The 21,076-nt window shown below is 41.8% G+C and overlaps 1 protein-coding gene across 1 annotated transcript in view; it reads left to right on the top strand.

Annotated features, from left to right (window-relative positions):
• The first annotated feature begins 233 nt into the window (after window positions 1-233).
• Window positions 234-21,076, top strand: part of PDE8A (phosphodiesterase 8A) — a 246,494-nt gene continuing 225,651 nt past the window's right edge. Inside the window, exon 1 of the mRNA XM_090028623.1 lies at window positions 234-699. Coding sequence (XP_089884749.1) covers window positions 634-699 — 66 coding nt within the window. The 5' untranslated portion in view covers window positions 234-633. The remainder of the gene's footprint in view (window positions 700-21,076) is intronic.

Below are 21,076 nucleotides of genomic sequence, written 5' to 3'. Positions count from 1 at the left end.
GGGTAGGCTTTTTGTAATACATCATTCAAAATAAACGGGCCCAGCTAAGAATAAGGGCCATTTTTTTTTCTCCTTCTATGTTCCTTTCGTTTAATAAAAATATTTACCCACCCAGGTAATAAGGTGAATGTGAGCTGACTTTATTACCCTTACTGACATGAAGTGATTGGTTGCTGGGTGACCTTGCTTCTGGTTTTATGGTCTAGACTAGCAGAGGGGTGTGGCTACACTGTTGAATTAGTACTGAGTTGTCAAGTTTCTCTTGACGTGAACAGAGGTTCAGTGTCAGGGCTGCTATAGTACCAGAGAAGCAAATAAATCTGGTTTGCCATTTGTTATGTTCAAACCTGGATCTGCAAGTAAGATCTGAGGGAGATAAATATCTGACAACAGGAGCTGTCAAGTCCTGAAGAGGCCATGCTGTGTACCTCGTAGCAAACCTGTGAAAACCGGCAAGGAACTGTGATCTGAAATCTTGGATTAGCTCAAGAGAATATAAAAAGCTTGTGTTCAGCTTGCTGAAATGCTTTAGCAAAATGCAGTACTGGAGAGTCTAGCTGGTTTGGTTTGGTCTTGCCCGGAGAGTTATTTGATGTTTTTCCCTGGAAATCAAAGCTTTTCAACTAACAAAACATGGAAGAAAATGAAGGAGCAGATATTCTGAGAACGAGCCCTGTTTCTAATGGCCCTTGGTACAAGGTGAGAAATATATATATATTTAATTACAGAAAATATTCTATGTTTGTGTAGTTTGTAACTTTAGTAAACCATTTCCCTAAAGCCAGAGTGCATACACATGCTGCACCAGCCTTTGTAAACAGCTGAAAAACTGTCTTCAGAGCAAGATTGTGCTAGACATTAAATATAAATGAAATGGTGATACTGATTGGTAAGAATAATGTTCTTGCCAGTGTCAAATACCAAGAGTTATTACATTAGAAGCACTAAATAACTGAGTGTGTTGCTCTAAGGAAAGAAATTTAACCAGTTTTTTATCTGTTTGGAATTTCCGACAACTCATAATTTTAGCAAAGCCGCTCTTTTAGCATTTACAGGTCAAATACGTTTAGTAAAATCACAGTGAACATAAGGTAAGATAAGCATTAACTTATGCAAACAAGTTGACGATTCAACTGCGGAGAACTTGATGTCCGTGGGTAAACTTCTAATATTATTCTACCAAAGCTCCCTGGACAGCATTTAACTTTATTAATGAGAACAGCTGTGCTTCTTGTCAAATCTTGTACAATGACATTTTGAGATTTGTTTTCTGTTGGGTTGTGTTTGTAATTTGATCTCCTGTAACAACATTGTCCTTGGTTCACATATATCCACAGTAGCAACTCTGACATCCTGTTAAAAAAAAACAAAACAACAACAACTCTTGTTTCCTGTGTTTTAAAATTTGACAGATTTCCAGTTTGGACAGGTTAATGTGTTTATATTCATCTCATCCTGTTACATGAGATTAAAAGATTAAGGTTTGGGGAGCTGGGCATATGATTCTGATTTTGGTTTCCTGTAAAACACTGATTTGTGCCCCCTGCCCCCCTCTTTGCCAGACCCCGGCTGTAAGATTCTTTAGGAGTCTCCATAGGAGTTTTGCCCTTAATTATTATTATTATTATTATTATTTTTAGTGGGATCAAGTTTTTACTCCATATATTGAAGTTCTGGCTAAGGACACCCTGCAGGCAAAAATCAAGAATGTAGACACATTTAGATCCTTGTCTACTGAAACATATAAATTCTTGTTTAGTCTAGTCTTGGTGCCTGGTATCAAGGTACCTTTTTTCTGACAGTTACATTGAAGATTTAAGTGAACATATTCAGGATATGTAGATGGTGAAGGGTCTCTCTGTATTTACCACAGTCTTCAATGTTTTCTTATTGGAAATAGAAACTGGTATATTATACAATGATTTCTAAAGCTTGTTGAATGCTAAAGAACCAGAAAAAAAAGAAAAAAAAGAAACAGGGCAATTGTTTGATTTGACTGTGTTTGTGCAGCTTCTGTGTACTGTTTAAGTTTTTGATCTTGTGAGGGACTTTAGGGGCGGACTTTTCTGCCTGTGAATTCCCTTACCAGGAATATTTGTAGGTTTGCCTTTTAACCATTCATAATTCTGGACCTTCCTGTGTAGAAAGTTTGTCATCCAATCAGGAAGCACAAACAAAATTATCTGACTTCAGAGACCAATTAACCACTGCAAACAGAGACTGGGGACTAATCAGATGGAGCAATTTGCAAACAAACAAGCTGAAAATTGTTCATCCAAACTATTTGGCAAGTGGTTCCAGATAGAAAAATATGTTAGCAGAAACCTGGATCAGCTTGCAAACACACACAGTCTTTATTCATTCATCCGTGCTCATGATTTATAAAGAAGATTAGAGTAAATTTATTAACCATTTTGAAGGCAACCTAGAAAGTCATCCTTCACTTCTTTTCCTTTCCCAGTACAATTCTTTTACAGCTCCCATCAGGCACTGTCTTATTGTCATCAGAAACCTTTGCATAGGAATCTTGACAGCATGCAACACCGAAGCAGTAGTAGACCTATTTAGCAGTAGGAGTTGTTCTTGGTTGCTCTGAAAGTTTTGAGAACAGGTAAAGTTTTCCATGTTCCTGTTCATGACCCTAAAAATATGACCTTCCCATGTAAAAGTCATGGCTTTTTATAGCTTTCATGAAGACCTAATGGAAAAAACCCTAAAGAGCTTTTTCAACATTATTTAAGATGTAAAGTCTTACTAATTTTTATCATGTTATAGTACATTTCTCTACCATCTCATTAAGACTCAGAGTTTTTAGTACAAGCCTTCACATTTGCAGATGTAGTTTTCTGCTTGTGAATCACTGTAATTGCAACTCGGTTTTGGTGAAAACGTTACTGCTTAGACATCTACTTGTTTGCACCCAAATATCAGTCTCAGTGCAGAAATGAGGTACAGTGATTTGTAGGCACAAAACTGCACCTGTAAAACAGGAGGCGGTGTTATAGCACAGCTGAAAACATGACCCACTCTGTCAGTCATTCTTGTACAATGACGATGACAATGTACTCGGCCCAAGCTAGTCTGTGCCCTTGAGCTTTCAGCCTAACACGCTGATCAAACCAGATGCAGGGGGAAATGCTGGAAGGTGTTCAGTTCTCCCATCCTCCTCCCACTGTGCCATGCTGAAGCAGAGGGCCCATGTTGTTTACTCTTTTTAGGCCTTGCAGAAGAATAAGTGTTGTAGGAGTGACTTGAAGCTGTGGCCAGGATGGGAAAATTCATGCATAAGGCAGGAATGAAAATGCTATTGACGCTGGCATTTTAGGCAAAGTGAAGGGGGGGACACAAATATAGGACTCTGAGGGCATGGAGGTGCCAGTGAAGCAACTGGTGGAAGGGAGTGCCATAGTCTGATCAGGCAAGAGGGTTTAGTTTTGTTCTAAAAATATTACACTTTAAATTTAGAAATGAGTGCATTTCTTGGAACCTACTATGATGGAGGGGAAGAGAGCAGAGTGTGTTTATGCACCATCTTTTTGGCATTGAAGCCTTGTGTTCAAATCCTGCTTCAAGGCACAAGGGAAAAGGGGTGTTCTTCTCCTATTTGCTTATATTCTACAACCAGCAAATATTGGTATAGACTGCCAACTTCCGTTTGAAACCTGAGAAGAGTTTCTGCAAACATGTATTGCTGGGATCCAGGATGAATGTGTGGAGAAGCAAGCATTCACAGTGTCTGGCTCCAGCTGGTCTTGTTGGTACCTTGCTTTCGTATATACTAAGTGTACTTGCAGATTTTAAAATAAAAAGAAGCTGGTTAGATATTAACTCCTGGAAATAGCTGATATTAAGGAGTAGCAGATTACAACACAAACTGGATGTTCATAAGCTGCTGAAGGGTAAACAGCAAATTTGCTGGGGGGGGAGGGGGCAGAGAATTTGCTCATTGCATCTAGCCAGAGTGCGCTTGTGTGGAAACCTTCGTTCTTTTTACTAGTTCACAATTCATGCTAGTTAATCCTTTGGGAAAAATCAGTACATTTGACACAGGTGCTCAACAGTCTGTCCTTTTTCAGATGGCTACAGACAAAGGGTCATGGCGGTTATGAATGGGCTTTTGAGCCCTGACTTTCTCCCAAGTCTGCACATACCTTTTGTGCTTTAAGGGAGGACAGGGAGTTATCACACTGCATACTCTGGAGTAACTGTCCTTCTGTGCCTACTTTTACCCCAGCATAAGTGAGAACTGAACCAAAGCAATTTAGCCCTGATTCATTTAGGGTCATCTACCTTGCTTTAGCTCTCCCCAGGGGCATAGGGGCAATTACTGCAGAGCAGCTAAGGTGCAATGCATCCCTGGCCCCTTAATTGCAGGCCCATGAACAACAGTAACTGTGTGTATGGGTTTCCACAAAATTCCCGAAGTGTGCTTCCCAGCACAAATTTAGGAACAGCTGAGCTCCAGCCTTCAAAGATTAGTTTGCTCACCACCTTGCATGTGCTTTCCAGGAAACTCTTCACACATGAGCTCTGTGAACCTTAATTATTGATGCATTGCAGAGCGCTGGAGCAGCAGTACTCTTGGCATTTGTTGCTTTGTAGAGCAAGTTGCTGGCGTAATTGTGACAGGAGCTGAGTTGTTGGGGGGGGATTCATTTTGTTCTTAATGCACAGAACAGAAGTTTGCTGAGATTACAAGTAGAGAAATTACTCTATTGTAGTATGGGCTCTGGAGGGAATGGGTCTTTAGTGGGGGTATTGAGTAACAGGAAATCTGGCTAGGAAAGTCACTTACTGTAGTTAAGTTACTAAACTGCAAAGATAACTTCATAATGTGAAGCTCCAGTAAACGGATGTGTTCCATGAGTCCCGTGGCCCTGGCATTCATGGTGTTCTCTATACTTAGAGAGAAAAGTGCCTATTAAAGACAGGATTTCTGACAGGGCTCCTTGTTGGCCTACCTCTGCTCCTCTTGAAGTCTTTGGAATCTGTCTGCAGTGTGTACCTGGGGAAGGATGCTCTGCAGCAGAAGCCACCCACACATCCTTAATCACATGTGTGCCAAACCCCAACATGACAGCAAAGTTGTACCTGGGATGTGCCCTCTCAGGGCCTGTGCCTGGTGTGCTGGAAAATAGCCACCAGTAAGGCCCCTGTATCTGTGGTTTCCCTGTTGCATTTCTGAGTTTGGTGCTTGTGACTGGGAAAGCATATGCAGGGCATTTAGAAGTGTCATTCATTGGACCAGAGGGGACAGTGTAGACACACCTGGAGGGTCACTGCCTTCAGTGCCTTCAGAGGCAAACCAGCAGTGACTGTTGTCCTTATCACCTGGTCTTGCAAGATGCTGAGCAGTCTTGGCTCTGACCACTTTCTAGGTGCTCTCCAGCTTGCAGGATCAACTCCTTAGATGTGGGGTACTTACCACTAGCAGTAAGTAAGGACACAGATTCTCACAGTGGTGAAAATGTCCAGCACTGCAGACAGCTCTGCTCTTTGGAATTCAGACTTGAATCTGCTACACTTGGCCTCTGTTTCATAGGAATTTTTGATTTTGGACCTGCACAGTCAATGATATTAAGAAAGCACTAGGGTTTCTGGGACCTGTATTGTAAGGCTGTGAAATCCTCACTAAGATGGAGAATGGCAGTGTTCTTATTTTGCCAGTACTGCTGGGAAGGGGACTGGTTTGTTGCATCAAGGGCCACATCCAGACAAGCGCGGCTGTTTGTTTCCCTCGGGACAAGTAGCACTGGCACACGTTGCAGGTTACCCTGGATTGGGTAGGGGACTGGCCCCAACAGCCTTACCTGGGTTTCTGGGGGCCTTAAGGAACTGCAGCTGTGCTGCTCCTGCAGCTGGACGCCTGGCAGGCAGCTGGAGCCTTGCTTTGGCTGGCCAGGCTCTGGTTTTGGGCGGCATGCCCTGCTGCCACATGCACCGCTACTCTTTGCTGTTGGTGTGGGGTTTTTTAATGACAAGAATCTAAGGATCTCCTGGGGTCAAACCTCCCCTTCCCCCAAGGTAGCAGCATGGGGCATTCCTGTATGTGCCATGCGTGGTGCCACAGATGGGTCTGTGGTGCCACATACTGCACGTCTGCACTGATCTGGATGTGGCCCTGGAGTACAGTGAAAAGAGCCCGATGCTGTAGCCAGGGCTTGGAAGTATCCTACCAGCCTACCAGCACCTTTCTTCTGCGACCTTCTCATTCTCCCAAATTCGAGCTTACCTATTTCTGTTTGGTTGGTTGGTTTCTGAGTTGGAGTCTCTCAATGAGGGTGCCTTGAAGCTATGCTGAGTGTCCAGGACATGGGGACCCCTATGATGACAGTGTGTGGATAGTATGGAATTAAACATGTTATGGCTCATCATAAAATACAAAGAGGGAGAGAAAGGGCCATATTATGAACATCTGTATGATTCTCTGTGAATGATTTTTGCCTTTTGGTACTATGAGTGAATGACCTTGGGAATATGCTGCCATTTATCTTCACTGTCTTCCACTCTTAATAAAGATCTCAGAACTCAGTGGGATGTTAGAAGTGAAATTTTAAAGGCCAGTGGCCCAATGAAGCCTCATCAAAAGGAAGCCAAACTCAGGGAATACATTTGGAAGTCAACGCCTTTAAGGACAATGGCAGGTGGTGAGTACCACCTCTAAAAATTGGGGCAAGATGCCTCAGGCTGGCAATCTAAAAGCAGTGCCCATTTGTTAGTTCATTGCTATATGCTTCAGTTTCTCCACTTGTAAAAGACGGATAGTGATGTTGTCCTCCTTTGTAAAGTGCTTTGAGGTGCAGGGCAGGGGAGTTGTTTTACCTTGGCTACGTTTGTATTTCAGTTCTGCCTATCTTTTTCCACCTTTTAAAAAAAATCTCTTCCACAGCCCTGTGAAAGAAGGAGCTTGCCCCCATACTAGGAAAGAGTGAAGAGCAGTGTTCTTGTAAACTTGCAGTGCACAAAAATGTGACCTTAGCTAATTAAAAATATTACATTAGAAACTCTGCCCTTAGAGTTGCACAGTGCTGTTGCACAATCCCGGAGAGCTATTAATCTCGCAGGCAAAGCAAAGCTGTCACAATGAATGATGGAACCTCATGCAAATAACTTTTCCTGTCTGTCAAGGTCTTTCTTTTCAATATCTGCATTTTGTTTATCCCTTGTAATTCCACTGCATTCACTACAGGAGGGGCTTCTGCACTGCTGACCAAAGACAAACCGAGCGGTGGGACTGACTCATGAAAGCCTTGCCAAGTCAGCAACTGGCCCCTGGGCTGGGATATTACAAAAGCAGCTGGTTTCATTCTCTTACTCAGCAGCGGCCAATGGCTCTCCTTGCAAATAAGCAAGAGTTCTCTTACAAACACTTGTTTCATAAAGGCTGCTAGGATTTGCCGCTGTACACTTTTGTCTTAACAGATTTGACAGATAAAATGGCCATCCCGTTATGATAGCCTTTATATGCAGGGTAAAAGGAACAGAAGCTGTGGTTATAAGAGGATGGGCTGTAGCTGAGCTGTGTTTCCCTGTCTTGATATCCCATAAATGTGACTTGAGAAAGAAATAGAAATAGCCTTTGCTAAACTGAATGCATGTTAATAGCTTCAATAAACACCCAAATCACAATAATTCTCCTCAGCTCTGAAATTTCCACCATTGGTTACTCTATGAATTGATCTCTGCCAAATTTTAACAAAAATAGACTTTGCTATTTGGCAGTCATCCCAGAACATGTGACACTGGGCATTTAAAAAACTGAAGAGCCGCAGAATTAGTATCTATGTTGCTGACTTTGAGTCTTGATTCTTTCCATCAATAATTCCTCCATGGACTTCTTCCGTCCCCCAACTTGTATTGACATTAAATTCAAGGTAACAACGCAGCTCTTTTGAGCTCCATTGAAAATCTTGTCCACTGGCCTTTTCATGCTGGAAATGGTGCCTCAAGAACCTTATTGCTTTTTATAATTGTAGCAATCTACTTCTCACCTTAGGATAAACTGAGCACCCAGGAAGCAGGCTGTCTATTACTTTCCACTTGGCAAGAACACACAAGTCTTTCTGCTAGCATATGATCTCCAGGATTTCACAGGTTTTACCGCTGCTGTGCTCTGTGCACTGTCTGGCAGTATTAGAGTTGTGCTACTTTTCAGTGAGCAGGAATACACAAGTTTCACATTAAGCAGAAAGCGACTTCCCCACTCTGTGATCTTACAGTTAAGGTGGCAAGTAATAGTCTATTTGCATTGAGCAAATAGCTACTCCAGGCTGAAAGCAGACCAGTGATATCTACGTGAATGTCATTTACACTGTGTATTTTTTTTTTTTATAATTCTGATTCTTTCAGGGCTAATTCTACACCAGACCTGAATAAGTCACATCAGCACAGAGGCTGTCCTCGGACTTATACTGGTGTAAAAGCTGCTTACTTCATTGCAAATGTGTAGTTTGTCCACCTCTTTCCTTACCTGGGAAGTTTTTCACCTAAAGGGCTGTCTGTTTTCTTTCTTTCTTTTTTATGTGTTTTATACAGTGCTGTGTATAGTTGGTGTTTCCTGTCCCTGGTTGGTGGTCCTGTGCACTATTAAGCATAAGTGACAATGGCAAAAGGGACAGGGCATTTAATTTTCAAGTCTTCTAAGGAATCCAGTTGGTACTTGGAGCTAGTGTTGCTTATCTGTGGTCCCCTCTACATTTTTGGGGCTGCAGATATGGGCTTTTGGGAGTTCTGAGGCCTGTACCATGCTGATAGCTCTTCTCCCCAGGTCTTACCAAGACATGCAGCCCAGGTGTCTGAGTTTATTCCAAAAACCCCAAGCTTCCAGAAAATGACATAAAATAATATTGAAATGGGAACCGCAAGCTATAAAAACATAACTAGAGCTGGTAAGTTAAATGAATAAGTAGCTGTTAAATGCAAAATGAAAAGGTATAAAAGGACAGTGGAAGCTTTTGCTATTTAGTGTAAAGTGTTCTATAAATAAAGTTAGGTTGCAAGATATTGACAAAATGGGTCACCCCTAATTTAAGATGTCATAGGCAAAGGAATAAGTGGCCCATAGAGCTGACTAATGTGGATGGAAATAAAGAGTAATTTGGGGAGGTAATGATATAATGCAGTGCTTTTAACTGCAGAGCTTGCAAACTCAATGCCAGTTAATACTGTCCACTCAATCATAACACATTCCTCCAATAGCCCTATATGGAGATTGAGACTGATCTTTATCTGACACTGTTTACTTTGAAGTCATGATAATTAAGGCTAGAGCACCAGCTACCTGGTAATTAAAGCTAGAGTGTCAGCTATGCTGTAATTAACATGCTCCTTTGCACCTAATTTATTTTGACAGTATAGATTAATGATGGTAAATGACCAACAAGGTTTTATCATGAGATGATTCTTCTACAGTAAGAGCTGCCTTAGACAATTACAGGAAGCTATTGTTAAATTCAGCTATTGTCCTGGTGTAATTGTGCTTGTTAACTCTTAGCATTGCTTTGCAGTAAAACCAATCTAAGAGCTTAATAAAAACTTGGTTATGGTCCCTGAGAGCCTGAGCCACACTTGTAAGAGGGGAGAGGCTAAAATGTCCAGGTAGCACTGGCTGGAGGTGACTTCTCTGATTTTTTCAAAGTTGTTGAATTGCTTTCAGCTCCCTTTTGATATCAACAGGGATGGGGCTGGATCAGCATGTCTGGGCAGTGGACTGTCATGTCAGGAGGTCTGCTGTGCAACAGGTCTTGCTATGCAGTGTTGGTGAGGCAGTTGGTAGTTACCCAGCCTTGACCAGCAATAGCGTTGTTGGTGGCTCGCCTGTCCCCCTGTACTCCTGAGTGCACCTGCCAGGCTAAAACTCTCTCCTGCTTTTGCATGCATTCTGCATCCTCTGTAGCATATCTGTGCAGGAGCTGCCACTGTTTAATTTTGTGGTTAGGTTCATGTAACAGGCACTGTTAGATATTTACATGATGATTCCCCAATGAAATATATCTAGATGAGTCTTTACATTTGGCCATCCTAAAAAAAAAAAAAAAAGAGGCTGAATCGATATGACTTGCTCAAGGGGCTCTCCCAAAGCAGTAGACGTGCGCGTGATGGAAGGTGGTTATGACTGTCTTTCCAGAGCTGCTTACATCATCTTGATTTTCAAGCCAAAGGAGAACACCCTAGCTAAACACTAATGTGTCACACCTTGCAGAAAGTGATAAATGTTACAAGTGCAGTTACATTTTCCAAAACACCTGACACCCCATCTCTGATTGGTTCTTGCAAAATGTGGTTTCTTCATCATCTTGTCTTCTGAGAGCTTCCTTGTGTACACAAGTACTTAACCTGACTTATTTAAAGTGCGTCACACATTGCTGCAAGAACACCTGATTAATGGAGGTGATGAAAATGTATTCTTCCTCTGTCAGTCAATAGGCATTAATATGTGGGAGTCCAGTCCAAAAATGTGTAATCACAATAGAGATTTAGTCCCTTTGGTATTGAAGGTTGCCTGAGTAAACTAGCTCTAATGCTGTGGGTGCTATTCCCTGCTGGCCCACAGAGGTGCTGCATGAAATGTCTCTCCGAGATGTTGCAAAGCTTGAATCCTGCATACCTATAACTGGCTCTTGGATATTTCAAGAGAAGGTGTAGAAGTCAATAGTCCAGATAAAAGAACAGAGGGACAAAAATATTATACCAAGATATTTTAACACAAACAGGTATCCAGAATACCGTGCTAAAGATTTGAAGTAACCTTTCACTGAAAAATGTATAGATTCTCTCCTGAGAGTCAGGACAGAGTGGCCCCAGAAATTGGGAGAGATCATTAGGCAGAGTGGAAATAAGGAGCTGTGGCACCTCAACTTGGGTTAAATGTACAGGCAAGCAAAAAAAAAATGCTTTCCGGGTGCCTTCTCACATGGCCAAGAGCCATCCAGCAGCTCCTTTTGTTGTGTAGATGGGCCACAAGAAAATGATGCAATTTATTTAAATTTAAGATGACCCTGAATGTAAAACAACCCCCCCAATAATTAGATTCTATTCATGGAAAATTTGTACATTTGTTACAATTATTGGAGAGTCATCTTTAATTCATCCATCCACCACTGCAGGGGGGCAGGTGGGAGGATCAAACAGCTTGCCCCCTACCCACCCCCCATCCCACTTCCTAGCCTCTGCTCCCTGCTTCTACCCCTGCCCCCCTTTCTTACTCTTGTTCTGTGCTGGCAGGCTCTGTGCATGCTGCAACCCGAGGCACTGAGCACAGCCGTTGGCCTTAGCCCTCTCCCCTATAGCAGCAAAGCAGGCTGTGTGCTGCTGCCATGGGGCCAGGCTGGGGCTGTGCTCAGTGTCCCAGGCTGCAGCAGGGACAGAGCCTGCCAGTATGGAGCAAAGGTAAGTGCCCCACTGCCTCATGTGTGATAATAAGGCAAAGGGCTTCTTCGTCAATGTTAAATCTTAGAATCAAGTAAATATGGTAACATTGTTACCTTTGAGACTTTAGGAGCTGAGCAAGTGGGAGACAGGATTCTTTGCAGGAAAACCCAGTGAGGAATGTACTTTTATAAAAGAAAGAAATTGAAGAATGATGCTGGCTAAAAATGTGTTGACCAGTTCTCATTGCCAGTGATTGCAATGATGGGGAAAGTTGAGGTCCTCAGCTAATGACTGTCCAGTTGGGCTTACAAGTATATGTATTTGCAAACAGGCATTCAATGTCTACTTACTTTTTTCAGGCCCTGGCAATAGAGGATGAGTTTTATCATGAATTTTTGGACAGCTCTAGAACTTGCATTTGCACAATCCCAAGAGCTCTTCACATGTGTGAATGCCTTCAAGTGCCTTCCCCTTGCTCTCTAAATCAGTGCTATGGATGTTTACCTGGAGAGCAATTAAGAGTACGGTGCACTGGATGAAATTGTCTTATCTTAGTGCACAGTAGCATGCACAGTAGCATGCCAACAAAAGTGCATGTGTGCAGAACCGCTGTGCATTCAGTTTGTCCCTTACCTCCTACTGTAAGCCGAGGAGCGGTATTTTGCTGAATTTCCAGCCTTTGCTCTTACCAATGGCAAGACCACAACAGGCTGGGTGGCAGATTCCCAGAGTTAGGCTAACTAGGTCTCATGTTACCTGCCAAATGTATCAGGTTAGTGGCAGGCCAATATGAGGACCAGGTACTGACGTAACCACCTACTCAACTAACATCCCTTCCATTCAGACAGAGGATCAACTCCAGTCTGCAATTTACTTTTTCCAGGCAAAAGTCCTTTGGAGGATCCCCAACCTCCGTTTATGCCTCTGGAACAATTCCCTAGGAAAAGTCAGTTTGCCAGCGATGGCTAGAAATCCATTCCAGACTTACCTATCCTAAATGGTTTCTAGTTATTTCTCTGTGCATGTCATCTGTCAGCAAGATGTACAGTAGATTGCTGGGCCATAATCCAGCAAATGGGTCATTAATTGAAAGTATCTTTACAAATTTATGGAAAAGCCATTATTGTTCTGCCTTGCCATCAGATATTAACTTAATCCTGGCTGCTGATGGATTGTGTGTGATGCATTCTACATTATTCCTTCTGATCTGGAGTAGGGTGCCTGTTCTTATAGCAATGGGTGATGAAGAAATAGCTGAGGACTGGCTGGGGGGAGCCACCAAGAGGGGAAGGAAGGAGCGGGATTCAATCCGGCCCCTTTCCCCCACAGGAAAAATCAGCTCCACGTGTTCTGAGTCTTAGTTAGATTTAGAAAAGAGCCAGAAGTGACAGAGAGAAAGCCACGCTCTGGGACATCTCTTGAAAAACCCTGGGGATTTTCTTGTCACAGCAGTGTTGAAAGACTCCTACCCTCCACTTCAAACCTCCTGAGGGAGGCCTGTGGGAAGGGGATGAGGCAGTACATGAGATGATTCAAGGTCTGGGAAGTTTTTCTGCTGTGGATCCAAGAATATTGTAAATTAGAGCTAGAGCAGGGGGGGAAACACAGGGAGGCTGCATCCAGTGATCTCTAGAGGTCCCTTCTAACCCCAAACATCTGTGACTCTGTGAACCACCATCAGGGCTGGGGGTGTGGAGAGAAGGTTATGTAGGACAAAAACAGGGTGTGTGTGTGTGTGTAACAGGAAAAAAAATGTATCAATGCAATTTGCTTTGTTCAAACTGAAACAGTTTGTTTTGGGTTTATAGGACTTTTTTTAATGAACAGTATTTTTATACAAAAATACCATTTAGTGAGGAAATGTTATTTTGAAAATGGCAAAAGAGTCCCCCTTGGTCTTTCTGAAATAAAGCATTTCATTTGAAAATATTAACATTTAAATGTTTCAACATTTTTTTTAAACTTCCTCTCAGTTTCTTTGGCTAAAGCCATTTGTCAAAATCATCCTGATTTAGCAGCTAGTTTTAGTCATCTCACAACTCCATCTCTTGGCAAATGTAATATTTGTTTTTAAAAAGTTTCACTCCGTTATAGTTGGGAGACCCACATCCAGGGTTTGAATTACAGGAGAGCTTGGGGGAGGGAGGGGTGAGCCCTGCCATAAGAGACAAGACCCCTTCTGTAAGATTTGAAAATCATAACCTGGGGTGTCTCCAATTTTATTAGGGCATCGTGATGGGCTGCCCAGTTTTGTTTCGTTTTTGCAGACCCTCCTCCCCTGCCCGCCCCGCAAGAATCAAAGTTCAAACGCTGCCCACATCCTGTTGGTGCTGAACTGGTGCGACACTTCCCTAAGCCCTGCCCTTTACCTTCCACATTGATGAATACTTAAAGAACTCCATGGCTTTTCAAATCCCTTGCCTTCCCCTTTTCACAGCGGCTCCACACACACACAGGAGGGCAGTTCTTTACCCTCTGTCTGCACATTTACTGTACAGTTCTTGCCTATAACTGAGAAAAGTATAGACACGTATGGAGGAAATAACACAATGTTTGTTACGAAAACTGGGAATATGCTGTCTGCTTGGCTTCCAGCTTGCTTCCCTAAATAACAGAACTGCTGTCATGTCTGCCAATAATTTGCGAATGGGATGAGATAGTGAATCTGCCATTTACACATTCCCTTTTTTTTGGTTTCTGAATTGAGGGAAAATAAAACTGATGGAGATGATGGGAGATAGAGACCAGCTGGTGACCAGAAAACATTAATTACTGGGATCTCTCTGGTTTCAGGCTTGGATGTGCCTGGAGGTTTATGCCATAGATAGTTTAATAACAAAGTCTACATTGGGAAAGTAGACTTGCTGGTGACCAAGACAACCTCATCATTGTGCAGTGTGTGGCTTGTTACTGGAATAAACTCTCACTAGCTGGAGGTTTGCATATCATGCTGCCAGTTACCAAACATGCTTTATTTTCTTATGGTAGCTGGCATGACTTTGTACATCAGTAAATGCCCTTTGTAGTCAATAAATATGACAAGGACTTTGAAATGTCGGTTTTGTCAAATTTATGATCCTTGGGCTCGACAGACTGGCCTGAGCAATGATTTTTTTTTTTGGTTACCTCTGGCCACGCTTGGTGCCCCAATGTGGAAATTAGAGTCTGACCAGGCCCCAGAGCACAGCATGAGAGTTTGTTCGTATTGGTCTTCAAGGAACAGAATGGAAACGATTGCTCTACGTTCAAAACAAGTCTTAATTTGAAGCGTCTCTACAGTGTTTGCTTTTTGCCTGTGAACAACACAAACCAGTCACATTCTGGGACCAGTTTGCAAAAGGATTCTGCTTCTTTCTAGCCACTTGTATGAAATGGCTAGGATTTTACAAGTTCTACAGCCACTTCATAGGGGTGCTGAGATGTAGGTGGAATTTAGCTGTAGGTTTTGGTTAATTGGTTGAATCAGAATGTAAATGATGATGATGATGATAATTCAGGTTAAGGCAATATTCAGCTCAAAATAAAATGTTTAATTTTAAGCTTCTCCTTCCCCCAGTGTTCTTAAAATATACATTAAGTAAATTTTGAAAGAAAAATGTCATTTTGAATTTTAAAAAAGTAAAATGATTTGATTTGAAATAATGATGCAGCTTTTTCTAGCCTTTTTTGACTAAAACAATTCACCAAAATTGGCCTGAGTTTGCAAAAATTTAAATTGACCCAAAAGAACATTTTTCATCAGGACTTGCTCAGTTCTGGAGTGGACCTGTGAGCCCTTGTTGGTGCCTATCTTAGTACAATACGTTTTGGAGAATTTGGCGCCATGTAGGAAATGCAATATTTCTTCATTAGGTGCTTTTCCTTGTTCTCAAGGTTTTCTAATTTATCACCTCGGATATTATCTCTGTTAGGTAATTTAACATCAGCTGCTTCCAACTGCGTTGTTCTATTTTTGTCACCTGTTCTTTCGACCTCTTCCTATGTGTGAATGATTATCTTTTCACATCAACTTGAAGCAATTTATTTTTCCATCCATCCATTTGCTCTTAGCCTTGATTTCTTTATTTCCTTCTTCGGATCACTTGACAAATATCAGATTTTGAAGGAACTGTCATCTGCAATAGTTTAATATATGAAAAATATGATGACAGCTGTCCAATTTCCATGGCTTTTAATCATATTTATTTTTTATCACTACCAGGATGGAACATGTTTTAAGTTGCCAAATAACTAATTTTAAGTGTAAAATGATTGTACAAATGAAACCTTATTCATCAGAATTGCTCTCTGAGTCTATGCAGAGTCCTAGCTTTTCACTTTACTGACGGAAAGGAATGTTTCTCCTATCAGCTTTGTAATATTAAAATATAACCTTGTAGCTGCCTTGATTTGTATATCTTAAAAACAAATTCACTATTATTACATAATGTCATTTTGTTGATCTGAGACTAGAACAAAATTTGTTCAACCTCTGATCTTTTATATGATGTACATGTATCAACCACACTTTGGATCTGTGTATGCAAGGCACATGCACTATTATTACTTTACTCATGCAGGAGCTAAAAAATGGATGGACAGATCCTGCTGAAACACATCCAGAAGAAATCATCTCTGGGCTGAGACCAAGCACAGTCCAAATGGAATTTGCTTGAGAGAGATATGAGCAACTGAAAAAGTGGGGTTACAGTGAAAGCAGCTTTCCAACAATTAGCTATTGTAGTCACTACTGATGAAATTTATACTGTGCTTTGTGAGAGAGAGAAGCCAGTCTGAGGCCTGCCAGTCAGCCAAAAGCACTAAATGTTTTTTGCCCAGAAGTGGGATGTGTAAAACTACATTTCCCCAGGATCCATGCCAAATGACTAATCTTGGCCTCTTCCAGGCATTCCAGCGTGTCTGGTTAGTGGTTATTCCAGCCATCCTATTATGTTTTTGGGAATCATGTTTAACAGCAAGGTGCATGCTATACAGAGGGAGTTGATAATGGAGCTAGGTAGAGCTGGTAACCAGGTTATGGTGGCTTTACATTAAGGGTATCCTTTATAAAGAATGTGCATGTACTTGAAGTCCAAGTTGTAAATCACTTATAGGCTATTTGGTTTCTTTGGCATAGTATACTCCAGGGTCAAGGGGGTGGGGAGTGGGAAAGGAAGACTTTTGCTTTCCAACCTTGAGCAAATTTTGTTTTTTTCCCGAAGTGACAGCCTCTCTGTCATACCCCACAGATGAGCTAGAAAGACTCTACCCTATAGTAAGTCACTTCTGATATGAGCTCCAAAATGCTTCCAGTGAAGAAGGAAAAAAAAAGCTTGCACCAGTTTCTGGAAAGGCAGATCAAGCTAGCATGCCCCCTATATAACTTCAGCTGCCACAATTTACTATGTGCACCTTAACATAATCCTATGTGCAGCCATCCCTTTATCACGATGCACAAAGCTGCTTTTGTAATACAGAACCACTTTTTATAGGGCTCCCGAGATAGGTTTTGTGTCATTTCACATGATTTTCCACGTTAAGGGATAAAATGTGTTTGAAAACAGTGGTAGTATTGGCATGAGGTTGTAGTTGTGATGATCTAGGAAATATGTAAGAGGAGAGGATTTTTTTAGGATTGAAAACAGTAATATTTTTCACCCTGTGATTACCTTCTGGCAGGAAACCTGAGGCTTGAACACTTTTATCTTAGCTAGTATAGCTGCAAATAGTATTTCTTCATACTCAAATGTTTTTTGGAATCGTAGGGAACTGTTTTGCCTGCCTCAGTGGTGCACAGTATGGTTTCCACACGTTAATCACAAACCTCCTGCAAAAGAAACATGCTGTCTAGTTTAAAATGGCTTTCTTTTAGTTTTGCTTGAGCCAGACTTTGTTGCTAGACTATGAGATATTAGGTGAATTGTGGACTATTTTTATATGAGGCTTATTGGTTTATAAAGTTCTTATTCATTTGCTTGCTCTCTTCTAGTTTTTCTGTTCTCCTTACCTAGAAACTTCCCATTTCATACCACATGGCCTGTGGTTTGGCACCAGTCCCTTAGTGGAAAGGTGACGTCATAAGACCACTTTACCCAAAGTGCGTGGGTGAGGACAACCACAAGAATGAGCTGACCTGCACAGCAATATGTTCTGGGATAGGGAAGTGTGTTATAACCTTGTGGCACCCAGACTGTGTACACAGTTAGCTTTGCCTATACTGTATAGGCACTATTACATTTTATTCACATTTCATGGTTATATCAGTTCAGCCTCTTTGCACCCTGACCCTGATGTAATATTTTGTTTTAATGCAGGTCCTTAACATGGTAGATGTGCCCATATGGAAAGATTCTCCCAAGGCCTAGCTCCATGCTGGTTGGCTAAACCAGCTTTAAACTCACTTAGAGTTAGTCCTCAAAAAAGCTCTAAATTTGCCACAGGGGTAAGGAGTTAAGCTGAATTTCCTACTGTATACATCAGGAGTCAGATGTGTGAGTCAGGTATTTTGAATTTGTAGGGATTGGGAGTTGCTAATAATAAATTGACCAATATTAACACGGGCTCCTCAACCATACAGAGTGTCCTTCAGGACTGCATGAATTGGGCAGCATTGCTAGTTGCCATCAGAAGCATGTGGAGGGGAGGGGAGGGCTCCAGTGTCCACCCTTTTGAAGTGCAGAAAAAAAAAACCTCCCTAAACCCTAGCAATTTTCTCAGCAGTAGAATTAGTGGCTGCTGCCCTGTGTTCTGTGGCTTTCTATGGCTCTTGCAAGCGTACCAAGTTGCATAATATTTGGGATGAATATATGCCAAAGGCATGTCTGTCATTTTGCTGTGCCCACAAAGTAAAATCTGAAAGATGCAGCACAGTGGGCCTTATTGCAGCTTTGGTAGAGCTGTAGCTGGTTCGAGGGTGAATGTGTGTCCCCTTGCAGGGAGTGCCTTGTTCTCAATCGCCAAGCCCACCAGTATCCAGGCCGGGAGGGAGCAGATCAACTTTTTTTGTCTATCGCTTAGCCTCTTTTCCATTAATATAGCTCTTTAATTCCATCTCAGAAAATAATCCCAACTTTTATCATCATTATCTATAATAAAACCTAGCCCTTAAACTGAGCCAACATATAAAAATTAAAAGTCTTTAAAACTAGCAGCTTTAAGAAAATAAACAGAGGTAGGAAACATTTCCTGGTACACTGTGTGAGATTTGGTGTTGGTTTTTGCACTTTCTCTGATGTGTTGGTTTATATACCATACAGAAGCCAGGATACTGGCCTAACTGCAATCTAAGTTAGCTCAGCGTAGCAGCTTCTGTATTTCTAATAACTAAAAATGCAGGCTGTTCCTTTATGACAGCAGTATGCTATATTGACACCTCAGTTTCCTTGCTTTGCTGACTGATGGGGCCATCTTCCATGATGTGCTGACCTTAACAAAAATAAGGGCTAGAAGGTTCAGATGGGTTCAGAGTGCTCAAGCAATAGTGCTGATGCTAGATACAACTTTGGAGGCACTGACTAGGTAGAAGTAACAACTTCTTTGGTGCTTTGTTGGAAATTCTTAGTTTAGCAGAGCTGTGGCTCAGCATCCAATAAAGGTTTAATATTGCCTAATGCCCATTTTACTGAACACTTTGAATGTGTGGTTGCTTAGACATCTCAGGGAAGAATGATGATTGGTTAAGGAACTTAGAATTGGACTCAGTTCCCAAAACAGCTTGGGTGAGCCCTAGGGCAAATTGTTGACTATCTTTACCTTTAAATGGGGAATTTGAATTGCAAATGAATTGACCTATCCAATGTATTCTGAGATAACTAATGGCAACCATGGGCAGGTATATTACAGTTTTGTTGTTACATTCTTTTCAGAAGTAACCTTTACAGTATCTTATGAGAGAGAAAATATAGCACCAAACTCATCCATTCTTCCTCAAGTAAAATCCAAGATTTCTGTAACATTGTTAAAAAAGTTCAAACTGAAAATGACTAAGGTAGCCTGGATGGCCTAGGTATATTGTAATTGTATTGTGCATAATTTAGTAGAGCAGTTAACATTCTTCTAGTTATATGGCCCCTGCCTGTCTGTTTTTGTTGTACTTTATTTTTCCACTGCTCAACTGCATCATTGTTCCTTTTAACCACAGTCACCTAAGGTCAAGCTGTACCTTGCTGGGGAGATGAATTGCAAACCAGCCTCGTTAAAACAAGTGACTTCAACTTGTCCCTGTTATTTATCCTCCCAGGTTGTGAGCCTGGAGTCTGGCAGAGCACATAAAAGTAAATTTCATATCTCAGAAGCTCATCAACTCTTCAGCTGAAGGATAGGGCCAGCTGTCTTTAAGGGGGGTATGGTACAAGAGCTGCTAAGATATATTTCCCTTATTCAGAGGCCTGTGAAACTTCTTTCGATAGTAAGTTTGGGGGGGGTGTTGTTTGTTTTGCAAATGACAGTTGAATTCCAGTCCTTTCACAGAAAGTCAATTCCTCTTGCTGTTATGAATCAATACTGTTCTCTCTTTCATAATTATCTTGGGGGTCTGAGCTTGCTCTCTTTTAATCCATGGGTATTTTGAGATACTATCTCAGTTACAACTGTCTGAAGAATTTGCATGCTTTCCCATTTCAATCTCTTCCTGGCTCTGTTTCTAGTAAAGATGCTTTCTCTTCCTCTTGCATTTTTACAACCTTTAGCTTTACAGCAGCCTGTTGTCTTCCAAGTCTGTTGGGTGGAAGCAGGACACCACCAATTCAAAAACTCCACTTGGAATGAAAGGGAATTTTGGTAAAAGCAAACCCTGACCTCTGCAATCTGATCTGTGTAGGCTGCCAGACTGTTGCATCCAGCTGATTTCAGTATAGCTACTTCCAGACATTATGGTCTAACATGCAGCATCCCATTTAAAATGAATAGGAAGAGAAGTCTGTCTGTATAAATCAGGTAGCAGCATCAAGGCCTCAAATGGGACAATACCAATATGTAGTGAGGGCAGGGCCCTCTTTCTTGGATCTCTCAAGTGTACTTTAACAATATACCTGCAGCAGCAAGATATTGACTGGCATTGTCCCCCTGCTTTACATGTGGCAGGGCAGGGTGCTGTGCCTTGTGGCTGTGTGACAGGGCTGACTGTAGTTTTAGTAATAGGTTAGACAGGGACTTTTATGGGATGGTTTGGATATGGATAATCCTGCGTCAGGCAGGGGCTGGACTAGATGACCTCTGGAAGGTCCATTCTAGCCCTATATTTCTGCTCTATAAGTCTTAACACATTGATACTCCAGTCTTAATAAGTACAGATAGTCAAAAAGCTCAAGGCTGAATCAATTCAATCTTCACAAGTTAGTTTAAACTGCATAAACTGAACCAATAAGCAAGTGAACAGACATTCACTTTTGATTCTGGAAACGCAGCCTCATGCCTGTAGTAGCTCAAGTCAGAAGCTGGGGGGCGCTAGACCATGCCTCCCTGGTCAGCTGGAGCAGGTAGCTTGGGCCAAGGCTAGCCTACCTGTCTTATGAGGTGAGGTTTTGTGGAGGAGGTTCAAAGCATCCTGGGGTGGTGAGGGACTGAGTTAACTTGAATCTGGAGGGGATCTGGAACAAACGTACAATAAACTAATTAGCCCAAATCAGTTAAGTCTGATACTACATCCATCCAGGTTTATCTTAAACCAGTTACAGCCATTTTGAAAGTGGTTTAAGTGCATCTGAACTTCTGTTGCATTACAGATTTG

Source organism: Crocodylus siamensis, chromosome 15 (assembly GCF_052110815.1).
Source record: "Crocodylus siamensis isolate JL-2025a chromosome 15, ASM5211081v1, whole genome shotgun sequence".
NCBI lineage: Eukaryota > Metazoa > Chordata > Crocodylia > Crocodylidae > Crocodylus > Crocodylus siamensis.
The sequence above is the reverse complement of the archived record's forward strand: the minus strand, read 5'-3'. Positions and strand labels throughout refer to the sequence as shown.